Source organism: Lacerta agilis, chromosome 4 (genome assembly GCF_009819535.1).
Source record: "Lacerta agilis isolate rLacAgi1 chromosome 4, rLacAgi1.pri, whole genome shotgun sequence".
Lineage (NCBI taxonomy): Eukaryota > Metazoa > Chordata > Lepidosauria > Squamata > Lacertidae > Lacerta > Lacerta agilis.
Genome location: NC_046315.1, coordinates 51,849,599 through 51,872,732, shown reverse-complemented (window position 1 = coordinate 51,872,732; position 23,134 = coordinate 51,849,599). Strand labels below are relative to the sequence as shown.

Sequence of the window (23,134 nt, the reverse complement as noted above, 5' to 3'; positions counted from 1 at the left end):
GGTGTTTGAGCCTAATAAAAGGCACTGGTGCTCTGTTTACAGTTGCCACTTGTACTGCTGGCAGCACACCGGCCAGAGGTGGCGATGATAGCCCTGCTCAGTCATTTTGCCAATTACTGCAGCTATTAGGCCACAGTAGGTGGAAATAAGCAATATATTGAAAAATAGGAAGGGCAAAAAACTGATATAGGCAACAATAAATGGGTCTTCCTTAAAAAAAAACCTGTGGAAAGGGACAGTAACGCTCTGTAGAGAATAGGGCAATTTAAACAGTTGTACACACCAAGGAAAACACTACTCTGAAACCAACAATTAAGCTACTGGGGCATTCAGAAGAAAAGCTATGTGATAGAACTCTGTCCAAGGGCAAAAAAGGCATTCAAACTGCAGGAAGAGGAACAGAGCTGAGCATGAGACACGGGCCAAGTGTGTGATCCAATTTGTTATGTACTGAGCTGAATCCTAGAACAATAGGATCCAGAATGCAGCAGTCTGATTGGTCCGCAGGAGCCACCCAATCCAGCTCCAGGTGGAAGTGAATAAACGACCTGATTGGCCTGCAAGAGCAGCCAATCAGGCTCCTGGAGGAAGTGAATCTGCAACCTGATTGGCCTACAGGAGTAGCCCAGAATTAGCCAATCACGTGGGGCCCATTGTGTAAATAATGTATATATAGCAGACATTTTGGGGAAAGACTCATTCCTTGCTACTATGAGCTGAATAAAGAGCATGAAATTCACACTTGACTCCGAGCATATTTCACAATTCCTCATAAGTGAAGGCAGGAACAAACCCAGGCTTCAGAAGTGGCAAGCAGGAGCTGTTGGTCTTACCTGAAATGCATTTCTGAGAGATGTTTCAATGGACTCAGGTGGGCTTAGCTCCCCCTAGTGCTCAAAGACAGGAATGCAGACACCATGCAAGAAAGTTTCAACTCTCATTTCCTTGAAGCTACCTCAAGTTAGTATTTGATAAGGAGCAAATAAATGCAGGCCACACAAAAAACAGAACCATTATATGCAATGCAGACAACAAATAGCTGCACATCTGAATGCAGCAAGGAACCACGTGAAACAAAGTGTAGGATTACAAAACAAGGTGACAAAACTATGAGTTATGAAAATCCATTTTTTTAAGAGGTTTGTCAGACAACTACACAGTTGATATTGTTCATTTTTATTGGTTCAGAGGCTGTAATAAATGTGATTACAAAATTTTGCTTTGAAGGTATGCGGCTATTTCAGTACTGTATTCTGAATGCAGGTAAAATGAGCAAATACTTGGTGTCTAGACAACGTATCGAAGGTCTTCAATTATGAATCAAACATTAACACAAAAGAGATCCATGGTTTATGGTTGGAATTCCCAAACAGCCTTTTTGTTAAATTACAGGGCATTTTCAGCAATCAACTTAGAAGCATCTTGTCAGTACAAATGCCTCTTAATATTTGTTTATCAGCAAAGGCGGCCCATTATTCATCTAAATAACCCAAAACTTTTCTGCAACAATTTGGTGTTGATTTGCCAAGGGGGAAGAGGAAAATGGTGTGTTCCTGCTTCATGAGGAGCTTTCTCTCTCCGCGGTTGAGTAAAGCAAAGTCATTGTTTTATATTTTGTACCCAGACATTTAATTTGGAAGTATGGAAAGACAGTTCCTGATGTAATTTAAAATAGTTAATACGCAACCTTAATTTAAAAAGCTTTGATATTCACGTGAAGTTATTTGTGGCTAATTAAACACAGTGAGGCTATACCAATATAAAATAAGTGTGGCTATTTATTTTTTACAAACGAACAAGCTAGTTTATTTGCTCACTTTGAAGGAAACTATTATGGACTTTGTATGCAAATTTTAAGGAAACCTACTCACAGGTAGCATTTGCAAATGCTAGAATGTAGTATGAGAAAATAAACTAAATTCAGAGCTGATCTTTCATTTTCACAAGCAGGAAGATGAAGACTGTTACAGAGTCAGCCTCTCTCACAAAGCGTTACACAAGTTTGTCTGCTTCCTCTTGCACAAGCATGCCTAGGCATCTTTCAAACATGGTTCTTTGGATTCAGAATTCCAAATTTTAGTTTATTTTTGAAGCCAAATATTAGCCAAGAATTATTTTTGAAGGGCAGATTACTAACTTGTTTTTGAAAGCACTGAATACTAAAAACAAAAAACAAGGTGCTTATGAGTCTACACCTGAAATTTTTAGACTATTCTACTGCTCTCATCTGGAAATTAAAAAAAAAAACCTCTCTTAGAACCAGTACCAAGCTTTTAATTTGCTGAACAGTGCTGCCCACTCTTAACCAGCCTCCTGAATTCACAAGCGTTTACAATATTTGGATCCACAGAAGCTAGAAACAGATATTTACTTCCTCCATATATATATATATATATATATATATATATATATATATATATATATATATTCATGTGCTAAGGGGATAAACATTTGTTAGGCAAATTTTGAAGGCTGTTAAGTTTGTTTTGCTGCAATGCAACCAAGGTATTCATTGCTTATGTCTATGAACCAGATTACTACTGCCAATACAATAGAAACAATTGAATAAAATAGCAGAATTTCTAACCGTATCTTTGCTTAAAAGTATTTCAGAGGAATTGTTTATTGTATGTAACATACGGTACTCTATAAACTGATGACGACTCCACACACCTTTATCATCATGATTCTGTATGATGTGAATCACATGTTCTTGCTAATCTGTATGTAGCATCTAAGTGGTTCTGTTTCGGCCAGGAAGCTCAGGATAATCTTCAGGTAACAAAACATGACGACGACAGGTTGGGCATGTGCTGTGCTCCTTAATCCATGGACCAATACACTGTATGTAAAAAAGCAAGAATTCAGAAACCTTTCATTTAAAAAGTAGGGCTATGGGAGGTGGGCAACATTTTTTAAAAATGACATTTTTCTACAGTTCAGAGCACTCTAGATACATGCTATCAAAGGAAGACAAGTGTGGTAGCATTTTAAGCATAACTTTGAAACATTATGGTGCATATAAAAAAGACTTCTCCAGTTAAATCCAAACTTCTGCAACTAAGCTATGAATTCAAACATTTTCTAATAATCACTAGTGAATGACCTATTCTAAAAGGCTGACAATTTAATTAGAAGGGCTGTCAACTAATTAAAGAATTCAATACTGATCATTTTAATGTGTGAAACTTTAATGTATTTTTAATCTTTGTTGGAAGCTGCCCAGAGTGGCTGGGGAAACCCAGCCAGATTGGGGGGGGGTACAAATAATAAATAAATACATTATTATTATTATTATTATTATTATTATTATTAGCTTTTCGGCAGATTAAATCAATGTATGACATTTACACATTAGTCCTTCTGGAAATGTTGGAAGCCAAAGGCAACAAATTCTAATGAAAGCTCCCACTCAATGTTGGACAATATTAAAGATGTCTCTATTAAAGTTTTCTACTACAGGTATACACTAAAGCCCACCAATTGCAATAGCGAATAAAAAAATCAGTGTTCATTGGAACATACAATTTCAACTAAAATGTTTACATTCTCAATTGCTGATATTTAAGAATGTTGCAATCAAACCACTCAAAGTGCTTGCAAATCAGCATAGCAATTGCAATTAATACTAGTAATAATGTTACTAGTACAGTGGTACCTCTGGTTCCGGAGGTCCATTCTTAACCTGAAGCACCCCTTTAGCTAATGGGGCCTTCCGCTGCCGCCGCGCCACCACTGCCCGATTTCTGTTCTCATCCTGAAGCAAAGTTCTTAACCCGAGGTACTATTTCTGGGTTAGCGGAGTCTGTAACCTAAAGCGTCTGTGACCCGTAGTACCACTGTAGTTATAGTTGTAGAGAGTCAAAATGTACTCAGTGGGCAACCTGGGCAATTCTGAATTTCTAAAGCATTTTGGCCTCAGCCGTATTGTGGCGCTTCACGGACGTGTTCACGTGATTATAACTGGTTATAACTGGCAGAATGTTGAGATACAGATACATACAAGTTGTAGCAAAAAGTTACATGAGTGGCCCATTTCAGTCCCCTGAAAGTATGGTGTTTTGAACACATGCCACTACAACCACAAGTGTATGTTATAGAGGTGTTGCTTCTTTAGCTAATACTCTAGCATATCCAGGACTGAGGATGGTTTGAGCTTCACTGCATCAATGTGAACTTGGTATTCCTATTAACATGCTCCAGGATTGGGATTTTCAGTCACTGAAAAGTAAATTCCAAAGTTAAACCTCATCTTTCTGATTAGCCTTTCTGTTTTCCAAAATGTAAATCCCAGAATTTTGGCCAACTAAGAGCCAATGCCCACAATACACTCCTTCCAATAGCAAGCAGCAGCCATAGACATCCATAGGAACACACTTATTTAGAAAAAATGTTAGGAGTGCCTGTGTGTGCAGCCTTTGTAGGGCAATCTACAAATTTACAAAGACACAAGCAACAGAGCTAATACAAGTTACCTCGCTGGATTATGGTTCCACTTACCACTTTGTGAAATCTGTGTCCACAGTCTAGCACATGCAACATTTCGGTAGTTAGTTCATCGTGACATATTACACAGGGATCATTATCCTATAGAAACAAATGCATTTAAAATAATTTCAAAACTAATTAAAAAGCTACTGTTTTCCTACTGCACAGAGAGTCACTAATTCCCATAGCCGGAACATGTGCCTTGCAAGTCCCCAGGATCTCATCTTAAAGGTGGAAGAATGAAGGTTTCTGTCCCAGACCCCAAAGAGCTGCTATCAGAAGGAGCACCAAGTACTGGGGGGGGGGGGTAGACAGAACAATTATTTGACTCAGCATATGATAGGTTCCAAACTGCCCAGTTTAGCAGCTTCCATAATGTTACATTTACTATCCAGATATAATCATTTTGAACCACTTTACAGACAAAGGCTGTCTCCACATTAATTTGTGAAGAGAACACAATAATCCAGCGTGTTTTAGAGTTGAGAAGTTGGATGTATAACTAGATCCCAAGTTCTGTGAGCAGATTCCTATTTAGCAACAGGGTGCTCTTGACTCCCCAGCAACTACCTGAAAATCTATTCCAGAGTTAAGAATTCTCTGGTGGCATGAAAACAATTTCTGAAAATCGTCTTCTCAACCTCACTTCCGTTCACACAAGCTTCTACTGGATCCAAGCACCTTTCAAGAGAAAAAAGGATCCTTTTGTTCACAGAAGGGCACCTTTGGATCCAATTCATTGCTGACATTTTTAGTTTACTTCGTTTGTGAAGCAAGTCATTTGGGATAATTTTTGAGGGTTGATTCCAATGCTGTGCCAGCGGACTTAAACGGGCACAATAAAACTTCCATTTCCTCTCCCTGAGTGCCCCCCCCAAAATCTGCTCTTGTGGGTCCTCCTCTGAGGGCATGCAGGGTGAAGTCCCTTACACCAGCAGAACTGCAGCGTTGGATACAGCCGCCAAACAGGAAGTCTACAAAATATTTTAAGACTGACGAGGAGCTAACGTGCCAAAAGGTTTTTCCTGAGAGCTCAGGACACTAGAAGATATATACACACCTTTTGAGGAAGATTTAATTTCAGTATTCTAAAAACCAGGGGTACCATATTTGGGAGAGAAGAAAGTTTTTGGATTTTCTTGAAAATGGATCTTTTTACCAACTCATTTTCTCTGGCACTTCTCAAGTGTCTTGTTAAAGGCTAAGTGCTTGCTTTTAAAAATACGCTATGCTAGAGATGGGGGGGGGGAACCCCGGAGGGTTCTATTCAATGCTACATGAACAGAGTTCCACTCCTGCAGCAGAACTTCCCCTTTATCTCCTCTCCCATCTTGCTCCCAAAAACTGAATCCCCCAACCCCCTTGAGCAGATTTTGAAGATCTATAGGTGGAAAGGAGAACATTCTGTTGCACAAGAAGAAGTCTGCTGCATGAGCAGAACAGCAGCAATGGATACAACCTAGTTAAGAGCAAATGTGCTCAACTTGAGGCACCCGTTGCCTAACTATGCATAGAAAATTATTCACTGTTTTTACTGTTAACATTGTCAATGATACAAAGACCTACAGCGGCATCACTTGATTTCTTCCACTTTGATTTTGATGTTTCTCCAACAGTTTTCCAAGGCATGTGACTTGACGGAGGTGGGAGAGTCGCCTTCTTTGTTTTCTCATTAGCAAGTTTAGACTTGGAGAGGTTAGACACACTTCGGCCTGGCGCCTTCAGCAATTTCTGAGTCTGATTTCTGCTCCCTTCGGAAGTGGTGGAAGATGCCACTTCGATTTTCCCTGAAGAAGGGAGAACCTAAAGAGAGGTAATGAAACCTGGTAACATCTTAAGAAAATACAAGGGTTGTAGATCAGTGACAGAGCTCATGCTTCACATGCAAAAAGTCCTAGCATCTCCGGGTAGAGTTGGTGGAGAGGCCTTGCATGAAATCCTAGGCAGCAGCTGCCAATCAGTGTTTTCAATACTGAGCTAGACTGAGCAAGTCTGAGTATAAAGCAGCTTCCTATAGCCCTATACTCAGTTCTCCCATCTTAGCAGACCATTTGCAACCCACATCCCTGGCCTTCACCCTCGAACTGCTACTCATCCAATGTCTGGCTGTGGTCACTTTGGCCAAAACTGGTTCTCCAACCTGACCTAGCTGCCTTTGTTGCAGCTCCTCTATTTAGTAACCTAGACAAAGAGCAGGAACCTGAACTTCCCTGTACCACAGAAGAGACCCCATGCCCTGGCACACACCTTATATATTTTTTGCCATAATTTGTGTTTTCAGCATTTCAAACATTTCTGGCAACTTACTTTTTTCTTGCTTGGATGATCCAAAATATATTCTGTTACCCTGTTTAGGAGTTCAGCTGTGCTCAATTTGTTTCTATTCTTGACTTTGACTTCTTCTATGAAATTTCCAATATCTGATCTGCAGCAGGAGGAAGAAAAGTTATACATTTGTTAGCAGTGTGAATACATAGCGATGTCACAAAAATCCTTTTTATATTTCTGATATCTATATTGGTTAGCTAACAACATAGTTCTCTGGATGGCTTGCAGAAAGCTTAGGTGAATGTTAGCCCCCCCACCCCTGGAATATCTGACTCTCTAACAACATATTCTTTTACAAATATGGAGCCAATATGCAGCTATCAATTCATCTCTACCCAAAAGCAACCTGGAAATTTTGCTTCCGACAGTGTTTTGGAAATAGACGGTCAGGGTTCCACTACAAGTTCAAATGGCATTTTGGAAGAACACTTAATGTCCTTAAAACTGCTTCAGGAAAATGTATGCAGGCGAAACACTCAACATAACAAATGGTCAGCATCAAGCCCTATAGGACTGAAAATATTTGAGCAATAGGGTCATTGAGAAACTGAATCTTATCAGTATCCTGAAGCAACTCTGCTCAACTTACACCAACCAGTGGAAAGCAAAGTAAAAATAACTGGGGACTACTCTTCTGTTGATGGCAATGCATAGCTATATGGATGAAAAGGCACTGCTGCCAAGTCTGAAGTTTGCCTGTATTGAGACAAAGACCATGATGGAGAACCACAAAGAACAGATGTGTCTGCTGTTGTAAGATATTGCTTATGCCATGGGTAGGCAAACTAAGGCCCGGGGATCGCCTTCTAAATCCAGCCAGGAGACGGTCTGGGAATCAGCGTGTTTTTACACAAGTAGAAAGTATGCTTTTATTTAAAATGCACCTCTGGGTTATTTGTGGGGCATAGGAATTCGTTCATTTTTCCTCAAAAAATATAGTCCGGCCCTCCACAAGGTCTGAGGGACAGCGGACCGGCCCCCTGCTGAAAAAGTCTGCTAATGGCAAGAAGGGCAACTGCCATTTTTCTACAGGCTCTTGTTTAACCTAGAAAAAGTGCAGTCAGAAGCAAGCAAATGTGGATTACTCTGGCACATTATCTTTTTAGATGGTTATGTGCCAGGGTATGTTTTACGACATTGAAAATCAGGGACGAGGAAGGGGGGAAACACACACCAAGAGGTAGTCTCCAGAAGAACTGTGAGGAGTCGGTTTAACTGATGGAAAATACCTTGTAAGGTGAGGAAATATAATTATAAGTTGATCAATGACGTTTTCAAATGGTTGTGGCAGCGCTGGTCTACTTATAGCATTAGCATGGTCCAGCCCAGCTGCTGCTGCTGCTGGTTCTTCTTGGCTGCTGTGTTGCAGCTGGGTGTCCTGGACAGATCTTCTAGAGTTTCCTGGCGACTGGGGTAGGCATACGTAATCAGAAAGTGACATATCTCTGCAGTCAGGGGATACTTCTTCCAAGCCTTTATTTGCAAGAGAGTACTTGGAATCTTTCTTGGATATTTTATTTCCCATATGCTTGTTAACTATGGAGTGCAGAGGATTATCATCGTCAGAACTTGAAAAGGTAGCAAACAAATTAGAGGGAAGGTGTGGAGCTGCAGCTGAATACATTACAATGGCTGGATCATTAATAGGAGGCCTCTCATGTGTTACCTGAGGGGGAAAAAGAATACCCCAAATAAGGCGAGGAATATTTTTAAGCATTCTAAAGAATTCAAGCTTCTGCTACTTCCGGTGTGGCTTTGTTATTTTTACAGTGGTACCTCGGTTTTCAAACGTAATCTGTTCCAGAAGACCGTTCCGACTTCCAAAACGTTTGAAAACCGAGGCGCAAAGGGCGGTCTGCAGATTTAATTGAGACACTCAGAGGAAGCCGTTCGACTTCCGGGGTGCATTCAAAAATGGAAGCATTCACTTCCGGGTTTTCGGTGTTCAAAAACCAAAATGTTCAACTTCAGAGACGTTTGTAAACCAAGGTACCACTGTATTCTTATTGCCCCAGCCATTCTGGGCAGCTTCCAACAGATATAAAAAACATAATAAAACATCAAACATTAAATATTTCCCTATAAAGTATTCACAATCAAATTGCCCACTAAAAATTAAGGCAAAAAGATACAGTTTCAGCTTCATCTGCTTTACCCAGGTGGGCACTGCAACACCATTGGGTTTTTGGAAAAGTAAGATTTTAAAAGATGCAATCTGCTTTTCTCACATTATCCCATAGACGCCAAAATTATAAGCAGAACGCTGCCTTGAGATTTTCTGTCAGAGTGCCTTTCACTCCCTTCAAAATGATTCACCACCATAACCCGTTTCCTACTTCAACATCCCCGGGCTCTTCAATGAAGGTGCTGCTGAACTGTGGCAGGTGGGCGGAAGATCTGAAAGCAAGAAGATGGGAAGGGGCTTCTCGACCCTCTTCACCACCCTCTGCTCTTCCAAATAGTGTTGGGGTCTTAAGAAACCGGCTCGTTGAGGCTGCACCTCACCCCAGGAAACGCAACTTCAGAGAGCCATTGGGATGTGGCACTGTGTCTCCTCCACCCCTCGCCACATGAATTGTTTTGGTACACATCAATGCATGAGCAAGATGGAGGTGCTACAACGTATTTTTCAATATGTAAGCCAGATATAATGTTACTTCATGTTTTAGATGCATCCAATGTATAATGACAATTTCATGCTGCACTGGCTTTCAAAACAAAACAATTAACAAATACTTACGGATGAGGGGACACTCGGAGGTTGAAGTTCTGCAATTTCCACTTTGGAGATACTATCTAGAAAGGCACCATTTTTCACCATGTAAATTCTCTCGTCAAACTGCCTCTGCAAAAAGAACAGAGGGGAGATATTCAAAGTGAGCAGTAATGTTCTTCTTGCGGCTCAGCTAAACTTCCAGTGGCTTCAGAAAGGATTCTACAGAAACACTAGTTTGACCTCTTCTATACTGTTATGTAAATAGGACACATTTAAAAAAAGGAAAAAAGTTATAAAGTCCTTCCTAGGCAGAAATCGATACATATTAGTCAGTCTACAGAAATCTGCAAAAGAAGTTAACTGACTTCTATCTAAAAGAGAAAGCTATTAAAACCTGTAAAGGTAAAGGGACCCCTGACCATTAGGTCCAATCGCGGATGACTCTGGGGTTGCGGCGCTCATCTCGCTTTATTGCCCGAGGGAGCCAGCGTACAGCTTCCAGGTCATGTGGCCAGCATGACTAAGCTGCTTCTGGCGAACCAGAGCAGCGCACGGAAACGCCGTTTACCTTCCCACCAGAGCGGCTCCTATTTATCTACTTGCACGTGACGTGCTTTCGAACTGCTAGGTTGGCAGGAGTTGGAACTGAACAACGGGAGATCACCCCACTGCGGGGATTCGAACTGCCAACCTTCTGATTGGCAAGCCCTAAGTTCTGTGGTTTAACCCACAGCGCCACCCGGGTCCCATATTAAAACCTGTATCTTACAGTAATTAACATAATAGACATACCTCTGCTTTCTTAATTTCGTCTTTGGTTTTAGAAATAAAGGAGTCCCAAGAATTAATTTGTAACTTCAACTGGGGTACTGAAGAATGGCTGGGGGGCAGGGGAGAGAGACACACAACATTTTAGTTAGTTCTATGCCATGGTGACAGTTTGAGATTAAGAAGGACTTCCCAGAAAAATAATTCTACCCCAAAATGACATTCTAGTATTTTAATCCATAGAACCAATTTGATTTTTACTGTCTAGCCAGGATAGCAGTAGTTGATATTCCAAATATATATTCCAGCACCTAGAGTGAACACTGTAACCCAGACTCATCTGAAGTACTAGAGTTCGTAACCTTTTAAAGTATGTGTCCTCCAGTTTTTCTCCAGTCTTTTAACCAGAGGGTTCAAAGAATGACTTTCTCTAGACAATAGCAAAACACAGAGGGGGGGGGGGTCCCCAAATATTAGTCCGAAAGACAAAGTCACAGGATCCCAAGTGGGAATGAAATTATTATTATTAAAATATTAACTATACATAAAACTGTATAGTGTACAATACACAACGTGAATTCTTCATGCTGCAACTACTGTATATATAAAAAAACAACCAGAATCCAATTTGATTCTGAAGGAGCATGAAGCAATATATAATCCTGGAGATCATATCAATTATTATACTTGTATTGTTTGGAGGACTTCGTTATTTTTATACAGTGGCTGGCGCTTGGAGAATTTATGTTTTCTAATTTGTAATTTTCAAAAAATACATAAGCTTACATGTATAACCTGTATTTAAAGAATTGGCTTATTTTTATATCATTTCCTTGGAACCTGGGTTACTGCAACTTTGTCTTTCTTCTCTGGACAATCCCGTTATCATATGTAGGATTGGGTGAACTAGTATAATATGTACCAATACAGGAGCTATTGTGGATCGAAGTAAAATATGGTCCCAACATACAACCCAAAAAGTTCAATACATGTTACTTTTTGATGCGATACTCGTTTTAGTGAGAGTAAAGATAAAGGACTGATGGTACTTCTGAGACAGCTTTCAAGCAATCTTATTTAAATGCATCTTTTGTGGCATACTTCTATTCCAAGCCATACCTTGTCATGAACTTCAGATACTTAAGATAAGTTTCTGCATCTGTTGCTATTTTGACTAATTTATATAATTCGGTGTCCTTCCAGTTTTCAAGCACAGATACCTAAAAATAAAATTAACTGAGTTTAGATTTTAAAAATCTAACGGGACATTACTTCTGTATGGTACAACCAATTCTAAACATTTACATTCATTCACCTGCCTGAAATACTGTCATGTTTAATGGGGTAGCTTCACTGTCCCAGCAACTTGCTGTGTCCTTCCCACTGGTCTATTGTTTTGTTCCACAACATTAAAAACAATCTTATGCTCTGAGTTTAAAATTCATTTATTTGACTGCAAAGGGACCCTATTCATCTGGCAGCCTAATACGACTAGCAATGAAATGAATGAATCCAGATAATATTGAGGTTATGCAATTTATTGCGGCAAGCCAAAAACAACAGCAAAAAGGAGGAAATTAAAAATCAGAAAAGGGACACGAAATATTTGAAGGCAATTTTATCGTTGTCCTTTAAAAAAAACAAAAAACCACCAGTCACTTCTAGGTACGTGGCGGAAACATTACAGCAGGGAATACAAAATACTATTGTCCATGTGCAAAATTCTGAGGATCACTAGTTATACAGCAAAACTGGAGTCTTTCAGAACAGTCACAGTATTACTGTACTTTTCCATCTAGAAGACCCCCTCCCCTATTTTGGGGGACTGAATTTTAAGAAAATGAGGGGAGATGGCGCAAAGTTCTTGAGCCTCTACCCCCACGCAGCTGCGGGCAGGAAACACTTCCTAGATCGTTTCCCGTGTGCAGTGGCATCTGGGAAATTTGCACTCCCTCCAGCGAGCACCCCCAGATTGCTCCCCACGCACAGCGGCATCAGGAGAAGCTGCGCTCCCGCCTACTGCCAATGCCACTATCCGTGTATTGGACAACCCCAGTTGTTTTATGATTTTTGAGTCAAAAAACTTTGTCCAATACACGGAAAAATATAAGTGGGAAATTTCTATGCAAGGATGATAAAGAGGTTACAGCAATCTTCTAATGGTAATCAAAAGTGGGCAGGAATTTGTGGGAAGTACAAGAAAGCAAGGCTGCAACCCAGCACGTTTTTACCTCTGCTGCGATAGCTCGTGCAACACACTCCTGGTGGTCATCCCGTCTTTTCTTTATAAGCTCCTCCCTTTTTACTTTTTCATTTTCAAATTTATTACTGGGGAGTAAATTCAGAAGGTTACTTATTTATTTTTAAACAGAGATTTCAATTAAACACAATGGGCTATATAAAACTAACTTTTAACTCAAATTAGACTCACTGAACTGAAGTTAGTCATATGGCAGGTCCATTGAAATTGATGGACCGAAGTCTATCGATTTCAGTGGGTTGACTGATGGGTTAGTCGGACACCATCCATAAATCAGAAAACATGGGCAATTAAAATTACAGTCATTATCAATCTAAAAACTACATAGCAGCACCTGCAAAACTCCAAAGCTCAATATACACTTTAACCATTTCAAAATGTTTGGGTAAATAACAGAGTTTTATGCTGGCGCAAAAAAGAGAGAGTCAACACCAGTCATGCCTCAGAGAGGAGGGTGTTCAGGGTGCCGCTATGGTGAAGGTTGTTAATACACTTCAGTTCAACCAAACAAGCACAATTTCTTTAAAAATATTACTGCTACACATTTCAATGGTTTTTCTAAGTTCTAAAACTTCATTTTTCAACCCTAAGGCAATGCTAGCATCAAAATGTCACAGGTGGGGCTTAGGGATAGAAAGGTGCCTATTAACCAATAAACTCGTAGTTGAGTTGGACATCCAACTCTCCAGTCTATGCCCTTAACCACTATGCCGTACAACCTTCATCCTCTCAAAATAAGTACATAGAACAGCAGAGCTTTCACCATTTACCTGGACAGTTTATTCTCCTTTATTAATCCCCTTAATATTTGGGTTTATGCAGTAACTAAATTGAAATATCCTTTGCAAAGAGAAGAAACCATGAACTATCGTTCCCACATATCTTTCTGGACTGAATTAATACTGAGAAATATTTCAGCATAGAGTTCATTAATACTAAAGTGGCAATACACAAAGGAATTTTAATTGTGACTATTCAAACATAATAGCTTAATATGATTCTTGTGCTTTATTATTTCCTTGTGCAATATTCAAGAAGGACATACCTTGGGCCCAGAGTCATCCCACTTGGCATGCCTTTCACAGCTTGAATAAATTCTGAGCATTCAGACAGAGCAACATAGACTCCTAACCCTACCATATCAGTTTGAGAGAGCCTATAGTGTCCAATTAAAAACTGCTTAGCATAGCAAATTTAAGCTTACCTGATCTCAATGAATTCATCCAAATGTAGTTTGTACTGCTTATCCTTCTCATCTATGTTTCTCATGTACCTGTTTCGTTATACAGGCAGGTTTTGGGAAAAAGAAGGCTCATGTCAAAATATGTAAATAAATACACTCATTCGAAACAAAATTAGCTAACTACATGAACCGTACTCAAACCTTCATTTTGTTAAAAGCCCGTTTTCCTTCTCCCCCCCCCCAACTACTTTTTTAAAAGATGGAATATGGTTGTACCCAATGCTGTGCAAACAAACTTTCCCTCACACAGAAAGACTTTTCCTTCCTCCACCGTCTCCACAGCTGGCACTCCCCAAAAACTACTCTGAAGTGTAGTAATTCAATCCTTTTGGAGCTGGTTTTGAAGGCGAGCAGGAAGGAGGAGAGGAAGCGAAAGTCGCACTGTGCAAGTTGAAGTCTGTTCTGCTCCTGCAATGGCAGAACTGGATAAAACCCAATGTTTTCTGCATCAAGAGCTGTAATATAAAGCATATAATAGAAGGGAAGACGGAGACCAGGGCAGTCTCAAAGAGAAAGCAACTCATGGGCAGGCAGCCTGAATCACAGGTACGTTTTGCCAAGACAAGTCATAATATAAGAAGCAGGCCTTAAAATGTTCTGACTAGAAAATGACTTAAAAGCAAGCAGCTTTCACAAATGACTAAAAGCAAGCACTCAAGTACTACAGTATGACAACTCTCACTCAGCTTTCCAAATAATGGCACTGAAATTAGCCAAATGAAATGTCTAATTAAACTTCACGTACTGATACAAAATACATCAATAGATAGATGAATAGCAGGAAGACCAGACTGATGTAATGTCATGGATCAACAAGCAGCAAGTATGAGTATTGTGGAGATAGCGGGGTTACACCACATCTTCACAAAGTATCCATAGAGTCCCATGATGTTCCTACATCACAGTATTCACATGCCTCACTAAACCAGGGTTTGCTGAAATAGAATACACTACGTTTCTGTGCTTCCTCACCTACACATGCCTGAGAGAAGGCACTAGGAAGCATTTACTTCTGCTTTTAGTTACCAACAGCTTCCAGTCTCATCTGAACCAGGAAAAACTGTGGTTAATCTTAGTTTAAAACAATACAGCTCCAGAAACAAGTTTGAAACTGGTCTCTTTTAACATTGTCACAGTCAACGTTGGCCACAATTTGTCAGTCTACATAGTTAGTCAAAGGCAGAAGGAAAAGCTTCCAAACTCCTCTGCTTGGCCATGCAAGAGTAGAGTTAGGAGTGTGCAAACCAGAGGATCATTGCAGCTCACTCTTGCTTGCGTATGTTATGGTAAACTGTGGTTTAACACAACATGCAAATGTGGTCAGTTAAGTGCAAGCATTGTAATAAGCAGGATTAAGTGTGAGTAGTATTACTGATATAAGTTTAGATGTGCAAAAATGTAATGACTTGCATAACCTCTTCCCTTCATGACCCTCTCCCGCGAACCAGCTTTCACTTTCAGGATAAACTTACCCTTCATTGGTTTCTGTTAGCTTCCTTACTTTATTCTTTCCCACTTTTAATCCTTCTTGATTTTCCTTCTTCTCCTGCTGCCATCTTTTCATTTCTGTTTCTGCATCTTGATGGAACCAATCCAGCTCTTTTCTGGTGAGCTATAAAGGATGGGAGGGGGGAGTCAAAGAAAGACACTTGCTCCCAAGTCCAACAATATGTATTTCTTTTATCGTCTGGTTGTACCATTGCTCCATCTCTCTGAGTAGTGTATTTTTATTATTGTTTCTGTTATGTGAAATTTGTTTAAATGTTTTAAAAAAACCACAAACATATTTTATAGTGAATATATCCAAAGGGAGAGAAGGATGTGGTTGTGAAGGCTAGCCATTACCCTGAACACAAAGGACTGAAGACCCCTCTCTTAAGTGTATTAAGCATTTTGTGTACCTGCACCTTTGACTTTTCCTTCCAAAGCAAGTTATTCATTCTGCATAGCAAAAAGCATTTAGTCACTCCATTTCAAATACAGGAGGATATTCTACTTGGGAAAGCAAATGCCACTAAGCATACTAACATAGTATACTGAGCAAGCCACAGGACTGTACAACCCACAGCCATAACAGGGACACATATCCCATTGTTTTTAGTGGAAGGCACTTCCTTGTGATACTTGTGATCCAAACATAGGTAAGTGGAAGGAAAATAGCCACCAGCACTGTTCTGCAAATATTTTTATGCGGCTACCACAAGCTGTTTCCTCTGAAATCTTATACTTGTGGATGCGGTCCAGTATACCTGAAGGAGTATCTCCACCCGTTGTTCAGCCCAGACACTGAGATCTAGCTCCAAGGGCCTTCTGGCGGTTCCCTCACTGCAAGAAGCCAAGTTACAGGGAACCAGGCAGAGGGCCTTCTCGGTAGCGGCTCCTGCCCTGTGGAACACCCTCCCACCAGATGTCAAAGGAAAAAACAACTACCAGACTTTTAGAAGACATCTGAAGGCAGCCCTGTTTAGGGAAGCTTTTAATATATGAAGGACTATTGTATTTTAATATTTTGTTGGAAGCCACCCAGAGTGGCTGGGAAAACCCAGCCAGATGTGCGGGGTATAAATTTATTTATTTATTTATTTATTTATTAATTATTATTATTATTATTATTATTATTATTATTATTATTATTATTATGTGGGTCATCATCTGCATATGTTCAGTGTAGTCCATATATGTCTATTCAGAAGTACATTCCCTTAAACTCAATGGGATTTACTCCCAGGTATACAAGTACAAGATTTGCAGCTTTGGTGCCAGCTGTCCCCAAAATCCTTTAGGGCAGACCTTACATTCACAGAAGGACATCTTTGGAGCCAAGTTACTATGTTTAGTAGTTTAAGTTTCAACTGTACTGGTGGCCATTTTTCTTTGCTATTATATTCATAAATATTTATTACCTTGTTTTCTTGAACAAGTTGTAAAATCTCAGCTTCTAATATATCGATTTCTAATACATCGATTCGACTGTTAACCTGCTCGTATTTTTCACTTGCTTCTTTAAGTTGCTCTTGTAGAACCCGGTGTTCTTTTTCCATACGTAACATATCTCCCTGAAGAAAGAAGTATGCAGATCAAATTTTGAATGCTACAACAGTGAACTTAGAGTCCGTATATATAAGGCACAGTATAATCACTGTCCTTGTCACTATGAACAAAGACCAAAAAATGTTATTGCCTACAAAGTTCTTCAATTTTTCAAAATGTGTTGATATGAGAAAAATCATGCCAAGGGAATATGAAATTTCCAACAGAGCTAGCACACCGTCTTTTGAGTTATTTCTACAAAGAAGTGCAGATACATAACAGCCACTAAACCAACAGAGATAAAAGTATTTCATGTAATCTTAGCCACGTCTCAGAAGTTAATACTTAACCAAATTGGAAAACCAACCAAATTGGAAAATCAACTAAAAGAAACAATAAACTAAGTAATTAAGAGAGAGAGAGAGAGGGAGGGAGAGAGAGAGAGAGAGAGAGAGAGAGAGAGAGTGAGAGATGGTACTATCTGTGAGCAAGGCTCATGGATATTTTGGCTCAGAGGTTTACATAATAGCATTTTTCTTTTGTTAAAACATACTCTGAAGTATGCTTTTGCTTCCTCACTGGGCCATCTGTACACTTACTTGTTGGGTTTCATATGGATGAAAAGGCAAAGTATTGGTTCCCTCGTCTGCTAATTCTTGATCTACCTAAAATGCAAAGAGCCAGAAACTGTTTCAATAGAGGTTGGTTACATCCCAACATTTCACAGACAACGTGTTTCCCATAGATCATTCCTTTGCCCTGTAAATATGTACGTAGTTGTGTTTCCTCAACACCCCCACCCAGAAAGCTCAATAAATTGAGTTGTTTGATTTTATAACTTCTGAGTGATGCCTAACTGCAAGCCCGCCACCCCAAACTGAAGTAGCAAAGGTAATAAAGGAAAGCAGACTTGGCACGTGAACAAGAGTTTCATAGTCCCTAGATACAAGCAGCTAATTTTCGGCGAGAACGATAATACTTTTCTAACGGTTCTTCCAAAGAAACTTTAGAACTTGTCTTCAACCATCCATTTGACGGGAGGGAGGGGAAGGCATTTGTCATGACAAGTCGGTGGAAAGGAGCACACCTCACGCACTAAGTCTGCAGGAGTCCACCGTAAAGGTAACATACAGTGCCAAGACTAGGGATTATAATGCAGTGTGGGAGAAGGGGGAAGCACAAAAAGCCCATCCTCCGGCCAAATCCCCTGTATAGCCCGAGAGTGGCCTAGAAAAGTCTTTCTTCTCTCTGATCCGTCCTTGGTCAGCAGGCACCAGGAAAGGAGGGAGAGCTAACAAGCATTAAAGGTGATTAGAACCAGAAGCCAGGTGCCATTCCAGGCACAGAAGGTATCCCCGCTGGAAACTGGGAACTTGCCTTATAGAAACATTGCAGAAATCTGCTCCCTAAATTATACTTGTGTTCTTTAAGCAATATGAGGCTAATATGGCCAAACGCAAAATGGAACAAGCAAGTTTGATTCCAGGTCCACTTTTTTCTAGAAGTTCACTAACCTTAACACACTACAGTCATACCTCGTGTTGCATTCGCTGCGGGTTGTGAACGGCGCGGGTTACGAATGCGCCGAACCCGGAAGTACCAGAACGGGTTACTTCCAGGTTCGGCGTTTCGCACATGCGCAGACGTGTCAAATGACGTCACATGCATGCGCAGAAGCGCTGAATCACAACCCGCGCATGCGCAGAAGCGGCGCTGCAGGTTGCGGACTGCTCATGATGCGAACGGGGCTCTGGAACGGATCCTGTTCGCATCCAGAGGTACCACTGTATTTAACTCCAGTGAAAATCACTTTCCACACATTTTTCATACAAAGAATACAGCAGTAGAAAGGGGGAGGGCAGACACATGAGTAACGCCATACATGGATATCATGTGCTATTTTGTCTGTTATCATGCAGGAAGCTGGCAACAGCTTTTCACATCGCAAAATGGTCGTGTGCGTTCTTCACAGATGATAGTATATAGGTGCACAAGGGAAACTTGTGATAATGGCCTTGCGTCCACTTAATGAACTTAGTTTTGGGTACCATGTTTGAAAGCTACGTCCATGTTGACTCTCAAGTCTAACACAGATATTTTTTTAAAAAATATTAGTAATAGTAATTTATATTGCTTTCCCATGTCTTTTTAAAAGAAGAAACGTCTTTGCACACTGAGATGAACATAGCAAACTAGATGTAGCTAGCATGTTAGAGACAGCATGTCTATAATTAATTTTTTTGTCAAGTGAACAGGCACTGAAAGAACCAAACTGATATCCTACACCAATGAAACTCATTCCAGAGTTTATACATACAACACAGAAAAGCAAAAACACTGTCAGCTCCACAACGAATACTGTGCACAGCTTATTATTCTCACCTGAATAGCAATCATCCTAGAACGGGGTTTGTTTCTTGCTACAGACTTATTATTGGTTTCCATTTTAGTAAGAGAGTCACATCCAGCTCCATTACTACTATTTTCAATGTTATCAGGATTATTTTCACAAGAGCGAATGTCAGACAATGGTGACAGTTGCACCTCATCATTCGCCACAAGAATATCTTCGCCATTCTCGCTTGATGTCACTTCTGGATCAATATCAAGGCAGGCATCGTAATCTGCGTATATATAATTAGATTGCTCCAAAATATCTGGTATTACAGGAATCGTATTCAACGTTCTCTCATTCTGATACTCTGACTGAATCTCCTTCAGAAATATTGGGTTGCTTTGGGGTAAAGCTGAAGGCAAAGAGGCATCTGACATAGGCAGCGATGCTGCTATCATGTCAGTTGCCCGAGTGGAAAGGGAGTATGTGGTAACGAATGGACTGAAAGCGGAATGGCTGGCAGTCATATATTCCAGAGTATCATGGGCTGGAGTATTAGTAGATAGTGGCAAATAAGGATTGTTAATATATGAGGTGGGCTGGAACTCCTTAGCAGCTGGGTTTAAACGTGGTTTGCTGTTTTCTTGACTATGAAGGCTTGCCGGGTAATTTTCTTCATTTTTAGTTCTTTCTTCAGCTCCAGTGACATCTGCATTTTCCTTCAGCATCACTGCATGTTTCATCAAGCCAATAAGGTCGCCAATCATAACGAAACGTAGAGATTCCAGAAGGAAAGATTTCAGACCACCGGCATCCTCTACTATTTTACGAGTCTCCGCAGGAAAGCATTCATACTCTCCAATTAACAGTGGATTATCAATTTCCATGGGGCCATGTTCTTCCAAGATTTGAGAAAAATAGCTGCGAAAGCAATCAAAGTCATATCTAAGTTCAAGAGGAAGCTGTGCGATCACAACTCATTTAACGTTTTTGCAACCAATTTATACATGATGACAAAAAGAGGTTTGAAAACACTTGATGTCACGTCAACATTTTATTTTATGTAAACTGATAGAATAATTTTGTCACCCTAAGCACCAAACCCTGTCTTATAATGCCCAAGGCCACTATGCCAACTTGCCTCGTCCTCACTGGGGACCAACAGGCATTTTTAAACACCTTTGCCAACTTGAACAGTCAGGAGGAGTCAATGTTTTGGGTGGCAATGATTAAAACTGCACGAGTTTCAGGTGCGAATGTGTCAAGGAAAAAGGAACTAGAGATGCACACAAAAGAGAGGAACGCCTCAGAGAAGAAACACATAGCAAAGGAAGTGTCCCATCGTATTTCCAATGCCTGTCCCCTAAAAAGTTCACTTCCCACTTTTCTTGCTTTCTTCAACAGCTAGAAAGAAGTATATGTCAGGAAACAAGAGAATTCTGTTAGTGCTGAGTAATCAGTACCCAAGTATAACCATTAGTAATCATAGGAAGATTTCAATGTCAGGGCAGTCTGAAGCACATGCTCTTGTTCCTGTGTCTTACTGCTAGCACCTATGTGCTCAATCCTCAAACTGCTTTTGAAACCCAGGGGAGTTAAAAATTCCATTTGGAGCTTGGGTGGGAGCAGACTTGAGAGAAAACTCTAAATCCCTATCCTCCTCCTCTGGGAATGGGGATGATGCCTATATCCAAGGGACCCCCAGCTCTACCTTCGTTATTTTTTTGTTTGTTGGAAAATAAAGAAGAAAATGGAAACATACTCATATAAGCTTTCACACGTTGGGTCTGGGTAATTGTCCAAAATTCTCTGGTAACTGCTACCGGAGGAAAAATTATTATACAAAGCTTCAAATATCGCCACCTGCTCATTAAGACCATCTGGGATTCTGAAAGGGTCATGTGGATTCATAAAACTGTTGGGAAGACAAAGAACAGACTTTAAGAAGAGCCAGCTCCTTATGACTGGAAAGCTCCCAATTCATAGTGAACAATAAAAAGCTCAACAGCCGTTTTATTTGTTTTAGGCATAGGCCGTAACAATAACAAAGAGTCATGTTTTCAAGCGTAAGATGAAGATTAAGACAATAAAAAACAACCTCAACTGTACAATTTACAGTCAATAATAGGAGCACTGACATAGTCTGGATATTTTGAAGCTGTAAGGGCAACAGTACGTACTTTCTGCGTTACCTCCTTATTAATATCTGCAAATCAATGCTCTACTTGCTATCTGTCTGACCATTAAGTTCAATTCATCCCACCAGGAATTACGATAGGAACATCCCTCTTTATGTCATCAGAGATGGAACACTGAGATATATTAATGTGGGATATTCTCTGTAATGGCTTCTCAAAAATACAACGGCAGAGATTAACAGGAATATTGTATGTAACAATGATTCTCTGGAACTGCCAGTAGCATTTGAATCTGGAGTAAAGGATTTCCTCAGGGAGAAAAGGAGAGAGGTTCGATAAATAGAATTGGTTATGTTTAAATATTATCATGGCACAATCTTAAACTTGGTTACAAGGCACTTTGCACTTCCAAGTTGTCATGGATTCTGTTCTTAAAACTATTGGCGGAGGCATAAAGCTTAATTAATTAGTCCATGAAAAACCCATGTTGCACCTCTCTAATTCTCAGTCACTCATTTAATCAATAGATGAAGAAAGAATACAAGGGTTCATTTCTCAAAAGTAACATTTTTCAGGTATCACTGTCTCCCAAGACACTGGAAAAGCATTAAATTATAACAATGAGGAATTAAGATGTTCATATCTAACACCCCCAAACTAATAGGGTAACATTCAAGCTGTCTGGTTAGCAATTTTATTGTCTGATTAGTAATTTTATTTTCCAGTTTTCTTTATTTAAATACACTGTTAACAATTGCAGTTCAAAGGCTTATATCTCCTTTCTATAAAATGTCAGTGTGCTTCAGGTGCCATAAAAAATAAATAAATAGAGGCACATGCATAACACTCTCATTGGAATCAAAGGAATTTAACAGTGTGCTAGTGTTTTCAAAGGTAAGTCCCATTGAGTTCAACTAGACATACTTCCAGGTAGGTTAGTTTAGGATTGCAGCCTAAAGGTGTTTTGGCAAGAGCGTGCTCCATGCATTTTTTTTTTTGTGCCAGAACTTACAAGGTGCTTTCTTCTGAAAATATACTGTCTTCCTCTCGAGTTACTGTACCGACTCCACCAGACAGGACTAAAATAGACTAAATCAACAAGGAAAGAATTGAAACTTGTTACATAATGACATGTAAAATTTTAAAACAAAGTAATCCATCTTCAAAATTCAACGGACTTGTTTATATAATCCTTCTTACCTAGTTCACATTTATTCAGATGTCCCCCCCCCAAAAAAAAACAACACATGAGGTTTGGCAGTGTGATTGTATGAAAAGTAGATCACTCCACAATATTCAGCTGTGCCCTCCACTCACAGAAGGTTCTTTGTTACAGTGGAAGCTTCTCTTCAAGGAAGGAGGGAGGCAACTTTCACTGCTTCCCTCTTCAACCCCTCCTCCCAAAATCTGTTCTATGTATTGGAAAACCATTTGGAACAACATGGGAGGTGGCGCTGGCATTGGGGTGCAGGAAAAAGGGGGAATTAAGAGAAAACCAGCTCCTCCTCCTTTCTATCCCCAGGAGCCACCTCTGGAGCAGAGGGCCTTTTAGCAGCAGTGGGATGCAGAGCTGGACACACACCAAATTTTATTATTCAAAACTAGAAATACAAAGCAGGAAGAACGCTACTCAATCCAGAGTGACTCTTTAAACCTGCAGCATATAGGTTTTCTCCAAATCTACTGTTCTGCTTATATGCAAAATTATGTTGATAATAGACAGGAACATAACATGCTGCCTTGTATCACAACAGATTAGGATGAACAAGATCACTACTATCCACATTGACCACCAGCAGGTCTCCAGGATTTTTGAGAGGGAACATGA

General features: G+C 40.0%; 1 protein-coding gene across 3 annotated transcripts in view; it reads right to left on the bottom strand.

Moving 5' to 3' along the window:
* Positions 1-2,680: 2,680 nt before the first annotated feature.
* Positions 2,681-23,134, bottom strand: part of TTC3 (tetratricopeptide repeat domain 3) — a 59,476-nt gene continuing 39,022 nt past the window's right edge. For all 3 annotated transcript variants that reach the window (XM_033147013.1, XM_033147014.1, XM_033147015.1), the window contains 16 exons: positions 22,319-22,395; positions 20,931-21,083; positions 19,216-20,089; positions 17,433-17,498; positions 16,707-16,859; positions 15,276-15,415; positions 13,765-13,833; positions 12,532-12,628; positions 11,420-11,520; positions 10,325-10,412; positions 9,557-9,661; positions 8,046-8,482; positions 6,796-6,913; positions 6,055-6,291; positions 4,501-4,587; positions 2,681-2,842 (listed from right to left, as the gene is read on the bottom strand). In XM_033147013.1, coding sequence (XP_033002904.1) covers positions 2,735-2,842; positions 4,501-4,587; positions 6,055-6,291; positions 6,796-6,913; positions 8,046-8,482; positions 9,557-9,661; positions 10,325-10,412; positions 11,420-11,520; positions 12,532-12,628; positions 13,765-13,833; positions 15,276-15,415; positions 16,707-16,859; positions 17,433-17,498; positions 19,216-20,089; positions 20,931-21,083; positions 22,319-22,395 — 2,910 coding nt within the window. In that variant the 3' untranslated portion in view covers positions 2,681-2,734. The remainder of the gene's footprint in view (positions 2,843-4,500; positions 4,588-6,054; positions 6,292-6,795; positions 6,914-8,045; positions 8,483-9,556; positions 9,662-10,324; positions 10,413-11,419; positions 11,521-12,531; positions 12,629-13,764; positions 13,834-15,275; positions 15,416-16,706; positions 16,860-17,432; positions 17,499-19,215; positions 20,090-20,930; positions 21,084-22,318; positions 22,396-23,134) is intronic.